The 22,715-nt window shown below is 44.5% G+C and overlaps 1 protein-coding gene across 13 annotated transcripts in view; it reads right to left on the reverse strand.

Annotated features, from left to right (window-relative positions):
* The window catches only part of rgs3a (regulator of G protein signaling 3a), a 340,299-nt gene that overhangs the window by 177,643 nt on the left and 139,941 nt on the right, over positions 1-22,715 (reverse strand). For 12 of the 13 annotated variants that reach the window (XM_070862764.1, XM_070862765.1, XM_070862756.1 and 9 more), the window contains 4 exons: positions 16,575-16,656; positions 15,926-16,031; positions 11,697-12,033; positions 9,476-9,515 (listed from right to left, as the gene is read on the reverse strand). In XM_070862764.1, the coding sequence (XP_070718865.1) occupies positions 9,476-9,515; positions 11,697-12,033; positions 15,926-16,031; positions 16,575-16,656 (565 nt within the window). Of the gene's footprint in view, positions 1-9,475; positions 9,516-11,696; positions 12,034-15,925; positions 16,032-16,574; positions 16,657-18,804; positions 18,933-22,715 lie in introns of those variants that run through there. The other variant, XM_070862766.1, reaches the window with a different exon arrangement.

The following is a 22,715-nucleotide window of genomic DNA, read 5'->3' on the forward strand; positions in this document are numbered from 1 at the left end:
ACCGCCTGCTGTAACTGCATGCCAACCTTCAATGACTGATGTACCATGACACCCAGGTCTCGTTGCACCTCCCCTTTTCCTAATCTGTCAACATTCAGATAATAGTCTGTCTCTCTGTTTTTATCACCAAAGTGGACAACCTCACATTTATCCACATTATACTTCATCTGCCATGCATTTGCCCACTCAGCTAACCTATCCAAGTCGCTCTGCAGCCTCATAGCATCCTCCTCGCAGCTCACACTGTCACCTAACTTAGTGTCATCCGCAAATTTGGAGATACTACATTTAATCCCCTCGTCTAAATCATTAATATACAGTGTAAACAGCTGGGGCTCCAGCACAGAACCTTGCAGTACCCCACTAGTCACCGCCTGCCATTCTGAAAAGTACCCATTTACTCCTACTCTTTGCTTCCTGTCTGACAACCATTTCTCAATCCATGTCAGCACACTACCCCCAATCCCATGTGCTTTAACTTTGCATATTAATCTCTTGTGTGGAACCTTGTCGAAAGCCTTCTGAAAGTCCAAATATACCACATCAACTGGTTCTCCCTTGTCCACTCTACTGGAAACATCCTCAAAAAATTCCAGAAGATTTGTCAAGCATGATTTCCCTTTCACAAATCCATGCTGACTTGGACCTATCATGTCACCTCTTTCCAAATGCGCTGCTATGACATCCTTAATAATTGATTCCATCATCTTACCCACTACCGATGTCAGGCTGACCGGTCTATAATTCCCTGTTTTCTCTCTCCCTCCTTTTTTTAAAAAGTGGGGTTTCTTTGGCTACCCTCCACTCAATAGGAACTGATCCAGAGTCAATGGAATGTTGGAAAATGACTGTCAATGCATCCGCTATTTCCAAGGTCACCTCCTTAAGTACTCTGGGATGCAGTCCATCAGGCCCTGGAGATTTATCGGCCTTCAATCCCATCAATTTCCCCAACACAATTTCCCGACTAATAAGGATTTCCCTCAGTTCCTCCTCCTTACTAGACACTCTGACCCTTCTTATATCCGGAATGTTGTTAGTGTCCTCCTTAGTGAATACCGAACCAAAGTACTTGTTCAATTGGTCCGCCATTTCTTTGTTCCCCGTTATGACTTCCCCTGATTCTGACTGCAGGGGACCTACATTTGTCTTTACTAACCTTTTTCTCTTTACATATCTATAGAAACTTTTGCAATCCGTCTTAATGTTCCCTGCAAGCTTCTTCTCGTACTCCATTTTCTCTGCCCGAATCAAACTCTTTGTCCTCCTCTGCTGAGTTCTAAATTTCTCCCAGTCTCCGGGTTCGCTGCTATTTCTGGCCAATTTGTATGCCACTTCCTTGGCTTTAATACTATCCCTGATTTCCCTTGATAGCCACGGTTGAGCCACCTTCGCTTTTTTATTTTTATGCCAGACAGGAATGTACAATTGTTGTAGTTCATCCATCCATCCATGCGGTCTCTAAATGTCTGCCATTGCCCATCCACAGTCAACCTCTCAAGTATCATTCGCCAATCAATCCTAGCCAATTCACGCCTCATAACCTTCAAAGTTAGCCTTCTTTAAGTTCTGGACCATGGTCTCTGAATTAACTGTTTCATTCTCCATCCTAATGCAGAATTCCACCATATTATGGTCACTCTTCCCCAAGGGGCCTCGCACAACGAGATTGCTAATTAATCCTCTCTCATTACACAACACCCAGTCTAAGATGGCCTCTCCCCTAGTTGGCTCCTCAACATATTGGTCTAGAAAACCATCCCTTATGCACTCCAGGAAATCCTCTTCCACCGTATTGCTTCCAGTTTGGTTAGCCCAATCTATGTGCATATTAAAGTCACTCATTATAACTGCTGCACCCTTATTGCATGCACCCATAATTTCCTGTTTGATGCCCTCCCCAACATCACTACTACTGTTTGGAGGTCTGTACACAACTCCCACTAACGTTTTTTGCCCTTTGGTGTTCTGCAGCTCTACCCATATAGATTCCACATCATTCAAGCTAATGTCATTCCTAATTATTGCATTAATCTCCTCTTTAACCAGCAATGCTACCCCACCTCCTTTTCCTTTTATTCTATCCTTCCTGAATGTTGAATACCCCTGGATGTTGAGTTCCCAGCCCTGATCATCCTGGAGCCACGTCTCCGTATCCCAATCACATCATATTTGTTAACATCTATTTGCACAGTTAATTCATCCACCTTATTACGGATACTCCTTGCATTAAGACACAAAGCCTTCAAGCTTGTTTTTTTAACACCCTTTGTCCTTTTAGAATTTTGTTGTACAGTGGCCCTTTTTGTTCTTTGTCTTGCGTTTCTCTGCCCTCCACTTTTTCTCATCTCCTTTCTATTTTTTGTTTTTATCTCCTTTTTGTTTCCCTCTGTCTCCCTCCATTGGTTCCCATCCCCCTGCCATATTAGTTTAACTCCTCCCCAACAGTACTAGCAAACAATCCCCCTAGGACATTGGTTCCGGTCCTGCCCAGGTGCAGACCGTCCGGTTTGTACTGGTCCCACCTCCCCCAGAACCGGTTCCAATGCCCCAGGAATTTGAATCCCTCCCTGCTGCACCACTGCTCAAGCCACGTATTCATCTGTGCTATCCTGCGATTCCTACTCTGACTAGCACGTGGTACTGGTAGCAATCCCGAGATGACTACTTTTGAGATCCTACTTTTTAATTTAGCTCCTAACTCCTTAAATTTGTTTCGTAGGACCTCATCCCTTTTTTTACCTATGTCGTTGGTACCAATGTGTACCACGACAACTGGCTGTTCTCCCTCCCTTTTTAGAATGTCCTGCACCCGCTCTGAGACATCCTTGACCCTTGCACCAGGGAGGCAACATACTATCCTGGAGTCTCGGTTGCAGCCGCAGAAACGCCTATCTATTCCCCTAACAATTGAATCCCCTATCACTATCGCTCTCCCACTCTTTTTCCTCCACTCCTGTGCAACAGAGCCAGCCACGGTGCCATGCACTTGGCTGCTGCTGCCCTCCCCTGATGAGTCATCTCCCTCAACAGCACTCAAAGCAGTGTATCTGTTTTGCAGGGGGATGACCACAGGGGACTCTTGCACTACCTTCTTTGCACTGCTCTTCCTGCTGATCTTCCATTCCTTATCTGGCTGTGGACCCTTCTCTTGTGGTATGACCAACTCGCTACACGTGCTACTCACGTCATTCTCAGCATCGTGGATGCTCCAGAGTGAATCCACCCTCAGCTCCAACTCCGCAACGCGGACCGTCAGGAGCTGGAGGTGGATACACTTCCTGCACACGTAGTCGTCAGGGACACTGGAGTCGCATAACACGCGACCGAGCTCTTCTGCCATGACTTAACCTTTAGATCAGCAACAATAATGTTAAAAGTTTACTCACTGTTAAAGAGAAGAAAGAAAAACTACTCACCAATCACCAGCCAATCAATTAACCCCTTTGGCTATGACGTCACCTTTCTGTTTCTTTTTATTTCTTTTTTGCCTTCTCCCTGTAGCTGCACAAGCACGCCTCACCAACCCCGGACTCGCGCTGCTCCAACTGCCGCCGTCTCACTCTCCGCTGGGCCTTTTATAGGCCTCACCAACCCCGGGCTCGCGCTGCTCCAACTGCCGCCGTTTCACTCTCCCGCTGGGCCTTTTATAGGCCTCACCAACCCCGGACTCGCGCTGCTCCAACTGCCGCCGCCTCACTCTCCCGCTGGGCCTTTTATAGGCCTCACCAACCCCGGACTCGCGCTGCTCCAACTGCCGCCGCCTCACTCTCCCGCTGGGCCTTTTATAGGCCTCACCAACCCCGGACTCGCGCTGCTCCAACTGCCGCCGCCTCACTCTCCCGCTGGGCCTTTTATAGGCCTCACCAACCCCGGACTCGCGCTGCTCCAACTGCCGCCACCTCACTCTCCCGCTGGGCCTTTTATAGGCCTCACCAACCCCGGACTCGCGCTGCTCCAACTCGATAGATTTATGGACACTAGGGGAATGAAGGGGTATGAGGATAGGGCGGGAAAGGGGAGTTGAGGTAGATGATCAGCCATGATCTTATTGAATGGTGAAGTAGACTCCAGGGGCGATATGGCCTGCTCCTGGTAATATTTCTTTATGTTCTAATGACTGGGCAAAGAAGAAAGCACTCTAATAGCTATATAATGACAACGCTTTTATTGAATTGCATTCAAAGCAATGTCGCAGCCTCAACAGATTTTTGTAAGAAGTCTCCTCAAATATAGTTAATTGTTTCGGATTGGATTCTGAAAAATAAATATTAGCATTTTTTTCCTTATCCACTGCAGGTAGATAAATATAAACACACATAAGTAATTCCATACTAGGTATATAGAATTCTGCACATAAAATGGAGGAGCAGCTCTTCACTGTTCATCTGTTTAGTTCATTTTACTCTAGTTTCCTAGCGTAGGGAAAAGAGCTCTACATAAGTTGCCATCGGCAAGATCAGCAGAGAAACTGGCGTAAATCTCAGCATAATTTCTGCGTAAATGCAATGCTGGAGTATTGGTGCCAGTATTGTCCCTCTCTGTGTCTTGGACTGTATTTCTCCATCAATGCCACAGGGTGGCGTCAGCACAATTAGTTCTACCTTTGTCAACTGTGATAGAATTTTGAAGGTAACTTAATATCTTTGGCGGTTTTGGAAAACCCACCCAAAGGGCTGGATTTTCGAGGTTTGCGACCGGGTTTTTGCCGCGATTTGACCCTCCGCGGCGAAAACCCGATCGCAAAGCCCTCTGGTGGGATCCTCTGGTGCCTGTTTGCAGCAGTGCTTCCAAGTACCGCCAGGGGAGAGATGTGCCGACGTGCAGTGACGCCGATTGCGTTTGCGATCGACTTTCGGCACTCTCCCGACCAATACGCCGCGCCCAGAATAGCGACAGGTCAAACTTGTCGGTGCCACCCCACCAGCAGTGGTATGAAAATCTGCAAAAAAGGCAAGTTAAAGTTTTTATTTTTTTGCAGCAAATAGATAGTTAAGGGTCTTGTAAATGTTTTTGGAATGTTTATTTCCCCCTCCCAAGGCAAACGACCCCGGACTAAAGTTGCTGAAACTCGCGTTTTGCAACGCCTCCCTTACCGATGCGTAAAGGCCGAAAGTTCGGCCTAAAAATGGTAGTGCAGCGAAAATGGGAAGTTTCGTGTATCGCTCCCATTTTCGCCGAAAAACCCCAAAAGCCGAAAATCCGGTCCTTAGCCTTGAAGTCGTTTTTCTGTCACCCTTGGACTTTGTCATGTAAACTGAGGCTATTTTCCATGAGTTCATGCTTAGTTAGATTCATTGGCCCTGAAATCCCAGCCTCTCTGGGTCGGTACGGAGTATGTATGGACACAAGAAGGCATCGCAAAAGCCGGTTTTTGGCGCGAAAATGCGCATGTGCCAAAAACTGGCTTTTCCGATCCGTCAAGTTTCTGGCTTGACAGATCCAACGCATCTCGGCAGCAAGGACATTCCCATGGCAGAGATTGGGCTATTTGCCCATCTCTTGCCCTGCGAATGTCCTTAAAACTCTTGAGCCTGGTAAAAGCAGGCACATAGCCTACTTTTACCAGCACTTTTACCTTTTTAAAACATATCAAAAACATATAAAAATAAAATTAAAAAAAATATATATGTTAAAAACTCTGCCCACTCAGGTAATTTTATTTTAAACCATAATTAAATCTTTTTTTTAAAAATCGGCAATTTTTTTTTTCAAAAACATTTCTATCAACTTTAATTTCTATATTGTATTTATGTGAAGTGCTTTTTTTTATTTTTTATGTAGTGTTTCTCATTCATAGTAATAGGAGTTTCGGACTTACGAAATTCCTATTACTATGAATGAGAAAATACTTTACCGTGATTGGGTGTCCAGGCCCACATGACTCCTGCGGACATCCCAAAGTGAATGCGCTCTATTGCATAAGAAGAGGAGCCCTCGTGTCCGGAATCTCTGGTGAGCATTCGACCAAAAGGTAAGTGTGCATCTTTTCTCCTATTTTTAGTCGAACGCCCGTGGGAAGAAGAAACCGTGATTTCAGGGTTATTAATTCACAATTTTGCTGTAAAGTAATTTACCCTTGCTGATCCCACTGAAATTAAAACACCGTGTGCCACCAGGCAAATAATCATTTTGACCCATACCCGCCATCCTGAGCTGGCAATCCCATCCATGAATAATGCTCCCAGCACACCCCAGCTCTCTAATCCCTTTGATAATAAGAACTTAAGAATTAGGATGAATAGACCATTCGGCCCCTTGAGCCTGCTCCACCATTCAATATCATGGTTGATTTTCTACCTCAACTCCATAATGAAGAAGAACTTGCATTTATGTAGTACTTTTCATGATCTCAGGATGTCTCAAGAGTGATCTACAGTTAATGAAGTACTTTTGAAGAGTAATCACTGTAGGGAATTATGTCAAACAAATTGCACACAGCAAGGTACCACAAACAGCAATGAAAAAAAATGAACAGATAATGTGTTTTAGTGATGCTGGTTGAGGGCTAAACATTGGTCAGGACAACACCCTGCTCTTCGTTAAATAGTTTAATGGTATATTTTACATCCACCCGAGAAGGCAGATGAAACCTCGATTTAACATCGCCTCCGAAAGATGGCACCTCCAACAATGCAGTAGTTTATCAGCTCTACACTGGTACCACTCTCGATTATGTGCCCAAGTTTCTGCAGTAGGGCTTAAATCCACAACCTTCTGACTCAGAGCTGAGTCGCTATCACTGAGCCAAAGCTGACACCTAAATAGGCAGAACAAAATTGAGAGTCTTCTTTTGTGGTGACTAATGCATTATGCAAACCCCCACCTGTCCACTGCTAAAAACTGCCAACCACATTTACTAAATAGTGAATGCGTGAAGGAATATTGGTCGTGACATACATTTATAGCAGTTACAAACTTTACTCTGCCTCCTGAAGATACCCCTTCATACGGCTTGGAGTTAAATCTTTTAAGGCGGATGTAACAGCACGACTGTGTTATGAGACATCATATGCCTAACACACATCAATAGCATCACACAACAAAAGCTTCACAAATCTGTACGGCAAACTATTCTGAAACCACTGTCCTTTAAGTTAATGATGCTGATAGCCTCAAACATTCCACTGACGAAATATGAACCAATCATTAACCAGTTCCATTCCAAATAAAAAAAGGGATGAATCAATAACCGGCAACTATCACAAAATCAACCAATCAAGTCCTTTTTTTCCCAAAGCTATTATTACTGAAGCAACAAGGATCATAAAATCAAGCAAATTGCTTAAACAATTTTCCTCATGATGTTATTTCCTCACTTGCTAGATACATACATACATATATAAAATATATGTATATAACATAATTCTGAAAAAGGAACGTTTACAAATAACCTACAATAAACCCAAGCTGTTGTTACTGTATACCTCAAAATCAACATCTTACTGAGCAAAAAATTCACAGAAAGCAGAATTTTAAAAAAATGACTCCCTTCGCCATGTTACCATTCATTTTTGAATCACTCGTGGGACATCATGACAGAAGCAATAGCAATGCATTCCATATCTCACCCAGGTTAATCAGTATGTGACATTGAGGGACTGTGATGTAACTAATGTAACTGAATGAGAGGGACAATATGTGAGCCATTGGCTTTTGAGGGCTCTGTATCCACGATAAAGATATAGTTTTAAGAAATTGTATAAAATGTCAGAATGACCAAGGCAAGACGGTATAGCTTTAAAAAATCTTTAAAGGCAAATAACGTCAAACAGGAACGAACCCCAGCATGGAAGGATGAAAGGCAGGGAAATCGTTCAGTTAGAGGAGAAGTTGGAGAGGAAGGAGCTGAGAGTAAGAGGATGTATGCTGGAAAGTAATCCCTGTTACTATTTTGTTCATCGCTGCACTTAAAAACACAACTGCCATGGATGAATAAATCTTATTTGCTTTAAACATTAAGCTCTAGTCTCATAGAAACATCGAAAATAGGTGCAGGAGTAGGCCATTCGGCCCTTCGAGCCTGCACCACCATTCAATATCATGGCTGATCATGAAACTTCAGTACCCCATTCCTGCTTTCTCTCCATGCCCCTTGATCCCTTTAGCCATAAGGGCCACATCTAACTCCCATTTGAATATACCTAACGAACTGCCCTCAACAACTTTCTGTGGTAGAGAATTCCACAGGTTCACAATTCGCTGAGTGAAGAAGTTTCTCCTCATCTCGGTCTTAAATGGCTTATCCCTTATCCTTAGACTGTGACCCCTGGTTCTGGACTTCCCCAACATCGGGAACATTCTTCCTGCATCTAACCTATCCAATGCCGTCAGAATTTTATATGTTTCTATGAGATCCCCTCTCATTCTTCTAAATTCCAGTGAATATAAGCCTAGTCGATCCAGTCTTTCTTCATATGTCAGTCCTGCCATCCCGGGAATCAGCCTGGTGAACCTTCGCTGCACTCCCTCAATAGCAAGAATGTCCTTTCTTAGATTAGGAGACCAAAACTGTACACAATATTCAAGGTGTGGCCTCACCAAGGCCATGTAGAACTGCAGTAAGACCTCCCTGCGCCTATACTCAAATCCTCTCGCTATGAAGGCCAACATGCCATTTGCCTTTTTCACCGCCTGCTGTACCTGCATGCCAACTTTCAATGACTGATGTACCATGACACCCAGGTCTCGTTGCACCTCCCCTTTTCCTAATCTGTCACCATTCAAATAATATTCTGCCTCCCTGTTTTTGCCACCAAAGTGAATAACCTCACATTTATCCACATTATACTGCATCTGCCATGCATTTGCCCACTCACCTAACCTGTCCAAGTCACCCTGCAGCCTCTTAGCATCCTCCTCACAGCTCACACTGCCACCCAGCTTAGTGTCATCTGCAAACTTGGAGATATTACATTCAATTCCTTTGTCTAAATCATTAATGTATATTGTAAATAACTGGGAGCCCAGCAGTGAACCTTGCGGTACCCCACTAGTCACTGCCTGCCATTCTGAAAAGGACCCGTTTATTCCTACTCTCTGCTTCCTGTCTGCCAAACAGTTCTCTATCCACATCAATACATTACCCCCAATACCATGTGCTTTAATTTTGCACACCAATCTCTTGTGTGGGACCTTGTCAAAAGCCTTTTGAAAGTCCAAATACACCACATCCACTGGTTCTCCCTTGTCCACTCTACTAGTTACATCCTCAAAAAATTCTAGAAGATTTCCCTTTCATAAATCCATGCTGACTTGGACCGATCCTGTCACTGCTTTCCAAATGCGCTGTTATTACATCTTTAATAATTGATTCCAACATTTTCCCCACTATCAATGTCAGGCTCTGTGTCCTACGCCTGCTTTAGCTTGCTGCACAAAATAAATTACTGATGGCCTACAGCTTCTAGTTATAGACTAAAATATAATATTGTCCATCAGGAGATTACATTAATAATTAATCTTAAACACTTACCATAAATGGCATGGTTTTCTTGAGGTACTGGCCTCAGAATCTGAGAAGAAACCACATAAGCAGTAAAATTACCATGACTTAGTTTGATCATGTGATTCAGTTGAGTGAAGTGAAATTGCAACATTCAACCCATAATATTCAAACTTTAAACCTTGGAATTGCTACCATTTTGATAAGTTCCAGATATTTTTCCTTGTGTCCAGCACAAAATTTTGCTTCCACAGACAAACCCACAGTCCCTATTAACTGAAAGACGGTTCACAACTCTGCATCGTATGTAACTCAGAGCGGAGTTTCTGACCCCATATCGTCTCCATCTTGAGCACCGCCTAGTGCACCTTTCTAACATTGCCAGTCTTGACCATAGTCAATAGGATCTCCTGGACTAGTTTTAATTTCCGAGAGCAATTTCCCCTAATTGGCTTTGGGTTTTATGTTTTTTCACATGACGCCTGGTGAGTAGAGAGCTGCCTTACTATATTGGATGGACTGAATGGAGCAGCTAGTGCTTCTCTTGTTAGATATTTTCATATGTTTGTATGTCTCCACCCCTGCATTAGCCCATCTGCCGCCAAAATTCTCACCCCTGCTTTTGTCACCTCCAGACTCAGCTATCCAATACTCTCGTGGCCAGCCTCTCATCCTGTACCCTCCATAAATTTCACTGCCTCTAAAATCTGCTGTCTGTATCCTGCGACCCTGCACCAAGTTCCACTCACCTATCAGCCCCAGGCTTGCTGACATACTTTGGCTTCTAGTCTCCCGACGCCTCAAATTTAAAATTCTCATCTTCGTGTTCAAATCCCTTTATGGCTTCACCCCTCCCTATCACTGTTGCCAGTGAAGAAGAGCACTGCGTTCCTCCAAGTCTAGCCTCTTCTGAATCTCCCACTCCCTTCGCCCCACCATTGATGGTCATGCCTTCAATCATCTAGGCCCCATGAACTTGAACTCCCTCCCTAAACCTCAATACCTCTCCGCCTCCTTTAAGATCCTCCTTAAAATCCACCACTTTGACTTGACATTTAGACACACCTTCTAATATTTTGTTCTTTGGCTCGGTGATTACACTTCTGTGAAGTGACTTGGGGGCAGGGGGGGGGGGAGCCAAAATTCATTCAGCCCCGCCCGAAACGGGTCGCACCTAGCGCTTTTGAAGTGCTTTTACCACAGTTTCTGATGAGGTGGCCTCTTTTGCGAGATTCAGCTCTTTGTCGTTTTTTTTCCGGCGGACCGGAAGTCGGTCATACTGGGGGCGGAAGTGGGGCGGTAAGTACTCGAGAGGGGCAGGAGTGGGGCGGTAAGTACTCGAGAGGGGCAGGAGTGGGGCGGTAAGTACTCGAGAGGGGCAGGAGTGGGGCGGTAAGTACTCGAGAGGGGCAGGAGCGGGGCGGTAAGTACTCGAGAGGGGCAGGAGTGGGGCGGTAAGTACTCGAGAGGGGCAGGAGTGGGGCGGTAAGTACTCGAGAGGGGCAGGAGTGGAGGTGGGACGGAGTCACCACCGCTGTCAATCAGCAGCGGAGCGGTGAGGACGTCAGTGCGCGTGTGCGTCACCAGGTCTTTCCCCTCACTTAAAGGGGAGAGAAGCAGCGATTGTTTATGTTCGGCCCACTGGGCCACCAGGGTAATGCTTCGGCCGGGCCAGCGGCCTGGCACCCAAGAGGGGGTGCCAGGCTGCCTATTGGCGGACCGACCGAACCCGGGGGCATAGTTGTCTGGCCGATCAAGAAGTCGGCTGGCAAAAAAAAAACATGGCGGCCGTTGCAGTGCACCCTCCCCTTGAAGGGCCGCCGCGCTGCCATGGCTCACAGAGTGAAAGGAAGGTGCACCGACAGAAAAGGCTGTCGGGGGCACCGCACGGCGGATTTATGATTTTTGCAGCTAAATTTCGCGAGGGGTGCGGGAGATCGACGGTGCGCCCTTTGATGATGTACTTAGGATGATTGGCAGCAACGGGGCAGAAGTGGGGACCATCATAAAAACCCCCAAGATGAATTTGAGCTGGCAGCCATTGGACCGGAAGTCGGCGGCCGCTTGACTCCGCTGCTTTCAGGCATTAAGTGGCCTTTTTAGGGAGCTGAATTTCAGCCCCAGGATGTTTCTCTTTGTTAAATATATTATAAATGAGAGTTGTTGTTATTATAATCCAAGTAAAATATTCCAATATTTGTAGCATGCAACTTTATCAAATGAGCCAACTTTCTTTTCATAAGGTGCATACCTGGCTGACGTGTTTTATTGGTGAAAGTATGAGAATATTGTCTCCCTCAGATCCGACATTTGAGACCATAGGCCCATTCTGTGGACACTTGTCAAACTCCTCACGTCGCTCCCAGCTGTTCAGTATAACTCCATCAGTACCATCATAGACAAAATGGCAACTTTCTCTGTGATCCATAGGACCTGATGGGTTACTACAGTTCTTCTCACGTTTGTTGGGTGGAGACTGCAAATCATGATTTGATTTGTAAGATGGTTTTCTAATCATGCGTTCAAAGCTGGGTTTGAACTGAGGAACAAGACGCCAGATTAAGACAATGATCTGACTGTGACAGTTTCTGTAAAAGAAGCAAATAACATAGCATTAAAAACAAGCACAGGATGATACTTAAAAGGTAAATTTTCTGCTTGTGCACTTCTGGCACAGAGCCTCACCAGCTGGTAGTGGATATTGGGGAACTGTGCTGATCAGTTCATTATTTTCCATCTGTTAATTAACCCTTTACTGTCCAATGCAACTAATTGTATTGGAAACCTCAGTGAAGCAATTCAATCTTCAGCGTAGTATCCGCAATAGTTTACTTCGGTGATGCAATTCACGTTTGAATATTTGAAGCAATAAAAGCACCAAAACTGTTCCACAGGATATCTTTAGGTTATGTATTTCTGATAAAATTAGGGGCTCAATTTTCCCCAAAGCTTTTTTTTGGCTACTTGAAGAGTTATGCCCGTTTTTTGGGGGCCTCAGTATGTCAAAAAAAACTGTTCTAAGTTTCCCCGTTGGATTTCTTCATTTTGGCGTGGCCTAACCTCTCCTTTAGTTTTGGGGGTGGAGCCTTGATCTGTGCCAAAAAGATCGGGTTGCCATGGTAACCAGGGACACAATGCGGGCTGAGGCTGCAAAGTGAAGCATACAACCAGCTCCCAACACATTAAAACACATTGCATCAATTTAAAAGCACATTAAAATATATTGCAGCAACTTACCTCCAATTATTAAAGCCGGTCCCACTCCCCGCCCCTAGCCCTGGCCGAAGTGCTTGCCAGTCCGTTCCCCTGCCCGACCTAGGCCCGAGTGCCTTCCCGGTCCGCTCCCCCGCCCCTAGCCCAGGCCGAGTGGCCTCCCGGTCCGCTTTCCTGCCCCTATCCCAGGCCGAGTGGTCTCCCAGTCCGCTCCCCCGCCCCTAGCCCTGGGCGAAATGCTTGCCGGTCCGTTCCTCTGCCCGACCTAGGCCCGAGTGCCTTCCCGGTCCGCTCCCCCGCCCCTAGCCCAGGCCGAGTGGCCTCCCGGTCCGCTTTCCTGCCCCTATCCCAGGCCGAGTGGTCTCCCAGTCCGCTCCCCCGCCCCTAGCCCTGGCCGAAATGCTTGCCGGTCCGTTCCTCTGCCCGACCTAGGCCCGAGTGCCTTCCCGGTCCGCTACCCTGCCCCTAGCCCAGGCCGAGTGGCCTCCCGGTCCGCTCTCCTGCCCCTATCCCAGGCCGAATAGTCTCCTGGTCTGCTACCCCGTTCCTATCCTAGGCCGAATGGGCCTCCGATCTCCCAGTCCCTGCACCTAACTACACCCGAAAGGCTTCCCCCCAATACCCTCTCCCTCCCCCCACCTCTCTCTCCCCTTCCTCCCATCTCTCTCTCCCCCTCTTCTCTTACCTTTCCTGCTGCTGCTGTCCAGGCATCTGCTACACTTACCTGTGCCGATTTCTTTAATTCTCCAGAAGGTTTTTCTGCAGAGGCCACATACACTGGCCTAAGCAGAACTGGAGTAACTCTCAGCTGGCCAAACTTGCCTAAATTGCCAGAATTGGCGCGGGTGGCAGAAAAAAAAACTTACCTTAAAAAATCGTAACTGAGTTACGCCGGTGCAAATTGATTGGGGAAACTGTGGCTTTTAAACCTAGGCCAAAAAAAGCTGCCTGCTCCAAAAAACGGCATAAATCACTGGGGAAATTGAGCCCTATATCATATACCATGAAGACAAATACACCATCTTAAAGTACGTACCACAAAGTATGTAGGTTAAGTGCATACCAAGGACTAGAAAACATAAACTTGAGAAAGATGAGCCTGAATGGATTAAAAACACAAAATGAAATAATTAAGAAAAACAAACTACAAAGCTTCTAAAGGGAATGGTGAGTGAAACCAATGGGACCCTCTAGAAATGTGTGTAGCTGTAGAAGCCGAACACAACATTCAGAAATATTCCCAGTATTATAACAGCAAAAGTATTAGATGGGATTGAAGCTGAGGGATAAACTAAAATAAACTAACATTCCAAATGATGATTTGCTGGAAGTTTACTCCAGAGAAAAAACTAATAGCATGCCACTCATTGCAGGAAGTATCATAATCAAACCATGGCCTCGAAATTCCTAGGGACCATGTGAAATTGGTGCTGCCAGCTCATTCTAATGAGTCAGGCAGGCAGCCACGCTACTGACGCTAGTCATTAGCTGCCCCCCTGTTTATGGGGCGGTGGGGGGGGGGGGGGGAATGGGAAATGGGCTTGACTGATGCCACTTAAAGGCAGTCAACAGCACTTAAAATGGGAGGTGCACTCTGGCTGCAGGCAGGAAGGACGCCTCTGAAGAAGCATGGTTGCATGACCTGCAGATCAGGCCTTCAGGTTATCCAATGATGTATTAGACACCCTAGTCCAGGCAGCAGACAGAGGGAAGGAGATCCTGTTCCCCCAGAGGGCAGATAGCCCTCCAGGCAACACCTCTGTCACCACTGGGATGCGGTTGCATCGGAGGTTAATGTCAGGAGCTTAGCTCCCAAGAGATGGCTGGATTGTAGAAAGAAGTTTAATGATCTCATCAGAGTTATCAAGGTAAGAATCCCAACTCTCAGCTCTTTCATTCTCTGCTCACATCTCCACCTGCAAGCTCACTACTTACAATATTACCCTCCCACTCTTGTGTTCACTCTCCTCCAATCACTGCACCGCACTTCACCTTCTACTAACACTCATCACCTACTCTCAGCATTAATGCAACCATCACTTCCTCACACATTACACATTACGCACAACATACGAAGTATTCCACCACGACAAGCATATACTCTCAACACCTCTCAAGGCTGTCAGTAATGTACTCCTTTCTTTGTTGCAGGAGAAGGTCGCGTGCAACTTGTGGCAAGTGGCTGCAATTGGTGGAGGCCTAGTCCACCTGCACATCCTGTATCCTGTGGAAGCCAGCTCGCACTGCTGCTGTGGTAGCTCAGATGCCTGCCATCTTAGCTCTGGGCCGGGCGGGGGGAACAATGTTGATAGGGGCTACCAGAGCGTCACATCACTCCTGCACTCTGTTATTGCACAGAGCAGTAGGAGTTTTGAGGTGCAGTCCTAGGAGAGTGGCATTGGCTCCATGGGAGAGGTGCCTGCTATCCTCTCAGATTGACAGCATGCCTGCTTCCCTGCCAATCATTCCGCCAGTGCCCTTGTTAGTGCCGCATATCCAGCTGGGCCAGACTCTCCCGGTCCATTCTAAGATGCTTCAGTCTGCAGCCAGGACCTCAAGGTCCATAGTTGCTTGGGATTGCCCACCATGGCCATCTGAAGTGTCCTCAGTTAAAGCTTAGCAACTTTTCATCTCCTAAGCTGTAACCACTGGGGATACATATTGCAGGAGTACTGGGATAGGTAAATGACGAGCATGATTCTTATAATCCTGTTGAATATTAGACAAAGATGGAATTGAGTTATTGGATAATATTTTTTTAAATTTCTGGATCTGGTGTTGGTGTAATATAGTGTAACATTGTTTGTATGTGAAAATTTAAAATAAGGAATTATCATTTTCTTCTTGATCATAGAAATATAGAAAGTAGGTGCAGGAGTAGGCCATTCAGCCCTTTGAGCCTGCACCACCATTCAATAAGATTATGGCTGATCATTCGCCTCAGTACCCCTTTCCTGCTTTCTCTCCATACCCCTTGATCCCTTTAGCCGTAAGGGCCATATCTAACTCCCTCTTGAATATATCCAATTAACTGGCATCAACAATTCTCTGCGGTAGAGAATTCCACAGGTTAACAACTCTCTGAGTTCACTATGTCATTATTCACTATGTCATACTTCACTGTGTCATTATTCAAAATATTTATCCAATTGTATAAAGCCTTTAAGATGAATTTGGTTCTTAGTTGACAAATGATGTTTGTACTCATCTGATTAATGACAAACAATTTAAAATACTACCATCTTACTTTATTTAAATAGGTTTTACCTTATTGCATGAGCCAACTCCACACATTTCCATTGTTCCACATGCTGTCCATTCAGCTGTAACAGAGTATCTAATGATTGTAACCCTGCTCGATCAGCTGGGCCACCTAAGAAAAACAAAACTGCACTGATTAAGAATGTGTGATTACATGAACTGAACAGATATTCAATCAGCTTCATTTGCATGCAGCATTTTAAAGGCAAACTAAAACAATCCTTTTATCAGAAGTTTAGAAATAAATTGTGAAAAGAAAAATCAGAAATGTAGAAAAGCACTGTCAAAGTAAAATCTGATATAAAAAGGCAAGACTCAATGTTAAACACATCCATGTATATCTGCACGTCCCTGCTAAAGGATAGCGTTGAGCTTAGCCTGATTGTTATGGTTGTGGATTAACATAGAATCATAAGTAAAACAAGAATAGTACTGCCAAAATCATTTTATAATATCGGCACATTTAAAATGATTAAAAACCTTTTCCAATGAAGTACAAAGTATTTGTATTTAAATTGAACGATACAAACAAATCACTGATACTGTAACTCTTATTAGAGACACAGAGTCTACACAGCATATTTAGGTAAGTAAAGCAAGAGGAGATGTGATTTTTCATTTTGCCTAAACCACCACCAAAGTGTAAATATCTTGCCTGGGTCTACTGCTTGCACACGAACAGGAGCATCGCAGCAAATGGTGAAGCCAAAGCCATCTTTGCCTCGTGGGATTGTAACCTGAAACACATCGCAAAAAAAACAGTAATATAAAATTAATGACCTGTCAAGGAATCATGTGCTATTCTATATATTTGAACTAAAAAGTTTATTTACAAAATCATTAGCAGCTGTATAATACATCTATTCTGCTCAACAACTGCAACATTATCAATAAATCTGAGATCAGATTAGTCTAATTTTCAGCCTTAAAATAGGTGATACTGGCTGGAAAATGGATCCCGCACATTTTCAGGCAGGGAATTGATGGGTATAAAAAGAGAGAGAAAGAGAGAGAAAGAAAGAGAAAGATCTATACATTTTCGACAAGTAAGTTTGGGTGAGCAAAGGGATGTTATGAAACAGGTGGTAACATGATTTAAATATCTTAATTAAGTCCTGATTATATCATTTGGCTTCCATGATATTTGCTAACAGTCATGCGCATTGAGGGGGCGAAATTGGGTGCCTTTGCATCTCCTGGGGCGCTAATGGAATGCAAATGGCTTTGTGACCAGGCGTAGCGATGACATCAACTCCCGCCATATTTAGCTGGAGTTTTGCGGCGGCCCTACAGCGTTGCGCCCCGATCTCCTTTGCCCGGAGATTGTGACGTCGTTGCCGTGTGCATCGCCCCGGACCTGAAACTGCCTTCTGTCCCCTGCAGCAGTGCCAGTCGAAAACACTGACAGCTGCAGGAAGCGTGCATCGGGCGGCCGGTCGCTTCGGTCGGGGGGCGCGATGCTTTAAGGTGAGGTGGCCGAGGTAACCGTTAAAGGTGCTATATAAATACAAGTTGTTGTTGTGCTCAGTGTCAGTCTGTGGCTTGCGTGGTGTTAAACCTACTCATATGCTTCATCTAGTGCTACCTCAGTGGCAGAAGTACATTAAATAACTGGCTGCTATGTGTGGATGGCAGACTCTTGGGATTAAGGTCCCCTTCACCTCTTGGAAGCTAAGTCCTGAGATGGGCCTGCTGCAAACTACACCAATTCCGCTATTGCTATGTGCTTTCTGCCATGTGTATGCATTGGGGGTTGGCGGTAGTGTCATAGATTTATTACCACTGGGAGATTTTATTATCTGTTCCCCTGCTGTCAGGGACTGCCTTATCATGAGCAATGTCACAATTGTTCTAAATGGCATCAATGAGATCAATAAAGGTAGAACAGATTGCCTCTGCCACTTTGAAACCCCAATTCTCTATGGCATCAATCTGAGCATCACTGCAACAACTACTCTTAAGGCCTATGGCATGAGGTGGGGCTCCAGTGCAAATTTCCCTGGAGTTGCCACATGCTCACTGGTGGACTACAAAATTATCATGCAAGCCTGTACACATGGTTAGAGGAGTCATCCACCCAAAGTGATATATACAGCACAGTGCTTGGCACCCACACACTGCTGGTTAACCAATAACTGTACCATTACAAAAAGATCCCATGAGTTCCAGATCCCCAGGTCATAAGCTGAGATAGGGCACAAGTTGACCCTCGAGACATTTGGGTCCTTCTCCTCTTCTGCCACAACCAGTTGCTCACTTGTTGTAATATGTGTAACCCAGCATACCCTTATAATCCATGTTTAAATCTCCAGGCTGGATTTTAGAAGCCAACAAGCTAACTTGTAAATCATGAGAAATTACTGACTTTACAAAATAACTTATTTTAAATATACCATGTATGAGTCTTGAAATCTCAAACTTTACATTAATTCTAATATCTCCAGTTTACATTTTACTGACCAAAATAATGTTTTGTATCTATGATTAAAATTGACCCAAACCAAAAAATGTTGCCACTTACTATAACCATAACTTTCAGCAAGTTTCAATGTAACTTTAGGACTTTTTAATACCTTAGAAAAATATTATAATACTCAAGTAGAACATACTAAATTCCATACTTCAAAATATGCCACAAGATTTAAACCAGAGTTGAAAAAGTCAAATGATTTCTATTTTGAAGTTAGTTACACATTTTACATAAATATACAACCAATTTGACAAGAAAAATTAACGGTAGTACCCTGTAAAAGTTATTAAAATCAAACTCACTACAGGTATTTGAATTAGGAATGCTATGAAGTGAACAAAATTCATAAACATTGCTTCAAAAAGTGAATTAATCTCCTGTACATGTTATTAAATTGAGTTCATAAATGTTCTACCTGTTGCCAATTTGCTTGGAGCATTGTTGAATCTCAATAGTTCTTCTTGCAGTGGGCAGAATGATCTTTTATGCTGCAATTTCTATTTTTCTACAACAACCACCCCAGTTTGCAGAGCCTTCTACTTTTAGAGACCTGGTTCTTTCAAAGATCTAAACACACCTTGCGTATTCCATTAAATAGATTCATTGCTTCACATGTACAATGAACAGTTGGACACAGAACAAATTTCCCGAAGCTGTGTGTTCCTGGCTTAATAGTTTCAGAGTGGGCTGTAGTTTAGTTGGCATAACCACCCATGGGAACCCAGATTTAGAAGAATCGCAGGAAGCAACCTTTCACCTCCCAAACCTCTGGCTCTGCCGCATGCCTCTGAACGATAAGCCAGAAGGTTTCCTGAAAATTTCACTCAGCAAGAAATAAACTTACTTTTATGTCTAGTTGGTTTCTATGATGTACTTAGTATTCCCTTGATTCCTCCTAATCTTTGCAGTCTGCTCCTTGCAGCATGTTTACATACTGGTGAGAAATGTTTATTGTAGTATTCCCAATAACATTGGGCAATAACAGGCATTGGCTAGCAGTGATAATTTAACTGAGGATTACACAGAAACTGATTCTGTGTAGAAACAATGTGATTAGTGATTAGTAGATTTTGCATAACAGTGGATAAAAATATATTTTCCAGATTAAACTGAAGAAAACCCCTCTTTATGTTTAATAGTCAGGGAAAGGTTTAAAATTCTAATGCACTTGAAAAAAAACATCCAATTGTGTTTCCTCTACTTCCTCAGTGTCTATGACTCAATGTTGTTTCGTGATTAATTTATATAATTAAGGATCAGGCAAGAAAAAGCTAAAAGTACAATCAAAGTGCTCTGTGGGACTGAATACTGACGACAATAGATTAAACAATAATTACAATGATTAATATATTAGGTAACTTTTTAAAGTAAAAATCCCTACGTGAATATTATAAAACATCCAGAGTACAAAGTGTTGCACGAGAGAATTTAATCCTTACGCATGGACAAAGTGTAAACACTGTTGAATCAAGCTTCCTATTTCAACTCCAATGTTTACTTTATTATTTCCCATCTTTGTCTCACACATAAATCACAAGCAAAACATTTTTCTTAGCATAACAACCATTAATAAAAAAATGCATTGGGGACCTTTCATAAAAAGGACTATTCAATATTTACGCAACATGACATTTTCCCAACTCCAGTATGAAGCACATACAACACAAATAAAATACAGAAGCAATCTTAAAATCATAATTGTAGTCTGTATATTTATATGAGCAGAGCAGAAACAGACCATTTAGCACATTATGGGGCTGAAATTCAGGGTCAATATAAGGCCCTTTCCTCCGTTCTGCGGCGGCCATGCGGCGGAATCGAATGGCCGCCGTGTTCCAGTCCTTTGGCCGCCCAGACGCAAATTCAGCTCGGGGATTTTTTGGCCTGTCCCCACTTCCACCCCACTGCTGCCGACCGCCGCAAGTGTGTCATCAAAGGGCGCACCACCGCTATCCCGCACCTACATTTTAATCCGCCCCAAATTTAGTTGAAAAAATCCACGAGCTGCTGGACAGTGCTCCCGACAGCTTTTTCTATCGGTGCACCTTGTCTGCTCTCTCTCTGCCCTGGTAGTGCAGCAGCCATTAAAGGCGAGGGCCAAATGCAGCGGCCGGCATCTTATTTTTTTTGCCGGACAACTTCCATGTCGGCCGGACTATCGTTCCCCCGAGTTCGGTCAGGCTACCAACAGGCAGCCTGGCATCCCCTCTTGGGTGCCAGGCTGCTGGCCTGGCCAAAACCTTCCTTGGTGGCACAGTGGCCGAAGCTAAAAAAATCCCCGATTCTCTCCTCTTTAATGGAGGGGAGAAAGCGTGGTGGCGCACATGAGCAGTGACGTCACCACTGCTCCGCCACTGAGTGACAGCGGCAGACGCAATCCTGACCCAACTTTCGCCTCTCAGCATGACTTACCACCGCACTTCTGCCCCCATTATGACCAATTCCAGTCCAACGTTAAAAAATCTTCTAAGTCCTGAAAATCAATCAGGCGGCCACCTCATCACTCCTGGTGGAAAAACCACGTAAAAAAAAATCATAGGTGCGCCAGCCTTCTGGCGTGCCTGAATTTCGGCCCCCATGTCTTCAATGGTATTAGGCTAATCTCGCTCTACAGCTTCCTCTCCAAGCTCTTTTTTCAAGTGACTATCTAATTCCATTTTGAAAGAATTTAAGAACTGCTTCAACAACAGGTTGTGGCAGAGAATTCCACATTACATAAGAATTAGGAACAGGAGTAGGCCATCTAGCCCCTCGAGCCTGCTCCGCCAGCAATCCTCTTGGTAAAGGCATTTTTCTAACCTCCTCTTTTATTATTTTTGTGATTATCTTAAAGCTGATGCCCTTGTTACAATCTCAATAACCAACAAAAACATTTAATCACTATTATAACCCTTTCTTGATCTTGAAAACCTCTATCAGGTTATCCTATAACCTTCTCAATTCTGGTGAAAAAGCCCAAACTTCTCATGACTCTCTTCATACCTATAGCCTCTCATTCCATGTAATATCCCAGTAAATATTAACTGCACTATTCCATTGTTTTTATAAGCATCCTATCTGGACTGCCCAAAACTGTGCACAATATTCCAACTGAAGCTTAATTAAGGTCATGCATAAGTTGAACATTACCTCCATGAAAAACCAAGTGGGCGAAACTGCCCTATGCCCCGATTGGAGGTGGTAACCTTCTGGGTCCGGGACTTTTAGCGCCCAGCGCAGAAGTTCCACCCTTGCTGTAGAATAGGCTTTCCTGCCCCTGAATGGAAGCGGAGCGCAATCTCGCATGCTCCACTTCCTTTGGGGGTGGTAACCGGGGCGTTAATGGGGCTCTGAAGCAAGTGCTATGCAGATGCTCCATATAGCACTGACACACTTCAATGCCCCTCCTCTTCAATTAAAGGGGAGGGCCACTGTGCACTCCGCACGGCCTCTGATGGCCTCCACTGGGCCACCAAGGCAGCGTGTGACTGGGCTAGCAGCCCGGCACCCAAGATGGAGTGCCCGGCTGCATGATAGCGGTCTGGCCACGCTAGGGACGCCATCATTGAACCAACCCAAGAGTCAGCAGTCCAGGGAGCTGGAGCCCTCCCCTTTAAGGAGCTCCCCGAGAGCAGATGTCCGCCAGCTTCGCGACCTGCGAATATGGCATTGACATTCGCTCGCGCCAGCCATGGCAGCGCCTCTGCAAACCCCCGGGCAATTTCCAGGGAGGTGGTAGTGCCCCCCTCCCCCCCGGCGAAAAGTGTCCTGCATCCCATTAGCACCTCCCCTGGAGGCGCTAATGGGGCTATAAAAAATGGGCAATTTCACACCCTAAATATTGAATTTGCTTTTGTGCTGAAACCTTTAATGACCTGTGCACATTCCCACTAAGGCTTCAGTGCTCCTTTGTGCCAATTAAAATCTTACCATTTAAGATGTCCTTCCTTTCCCGATTCTGAATTCCAAATTGTATTATTTCACGTTTCTCTACAATGAATTACACTTGCCACTTAGCCCAACTTGCTTGGCTATTTATGTCCTACAGTCTTTGACCATTCTTGTAACAACATGGCATACCTCCTAATTTGGTGTCATTAACATATTTTGATTTAATCGCTTAATTCCTAAAGTCAGATCACTTATGTATGTAGTAGATCGGAGAAAGAATATAAAATAATTATACAGTCCCTTTGCACAATAATTTTTATACAAATGTTATGCTTTTACAGAAAAAAAGTAAACATTTCTATTACGTGAGATATTCTTCTAAGGCAAAAATGCTCGCGATAAGAATATAGCAATATTAATGTAAACATTGTAATGTTGATTAGATTTATATACAAA

Source organism: Pristiophorus japonicus, chromosome 20 (assembly GCF_044704955.1).
Source record: "Pristiophorus japonicus isolate sPriJap1 chromosome 20, sPriJap1.hap1, whole genome shotgun sequence".
NCBI lineage: Eukaryota > Metazoa > Chordata > Chondrichthyes > Pristiophoridae > Pristiophorus > Pristiophorus japonicus.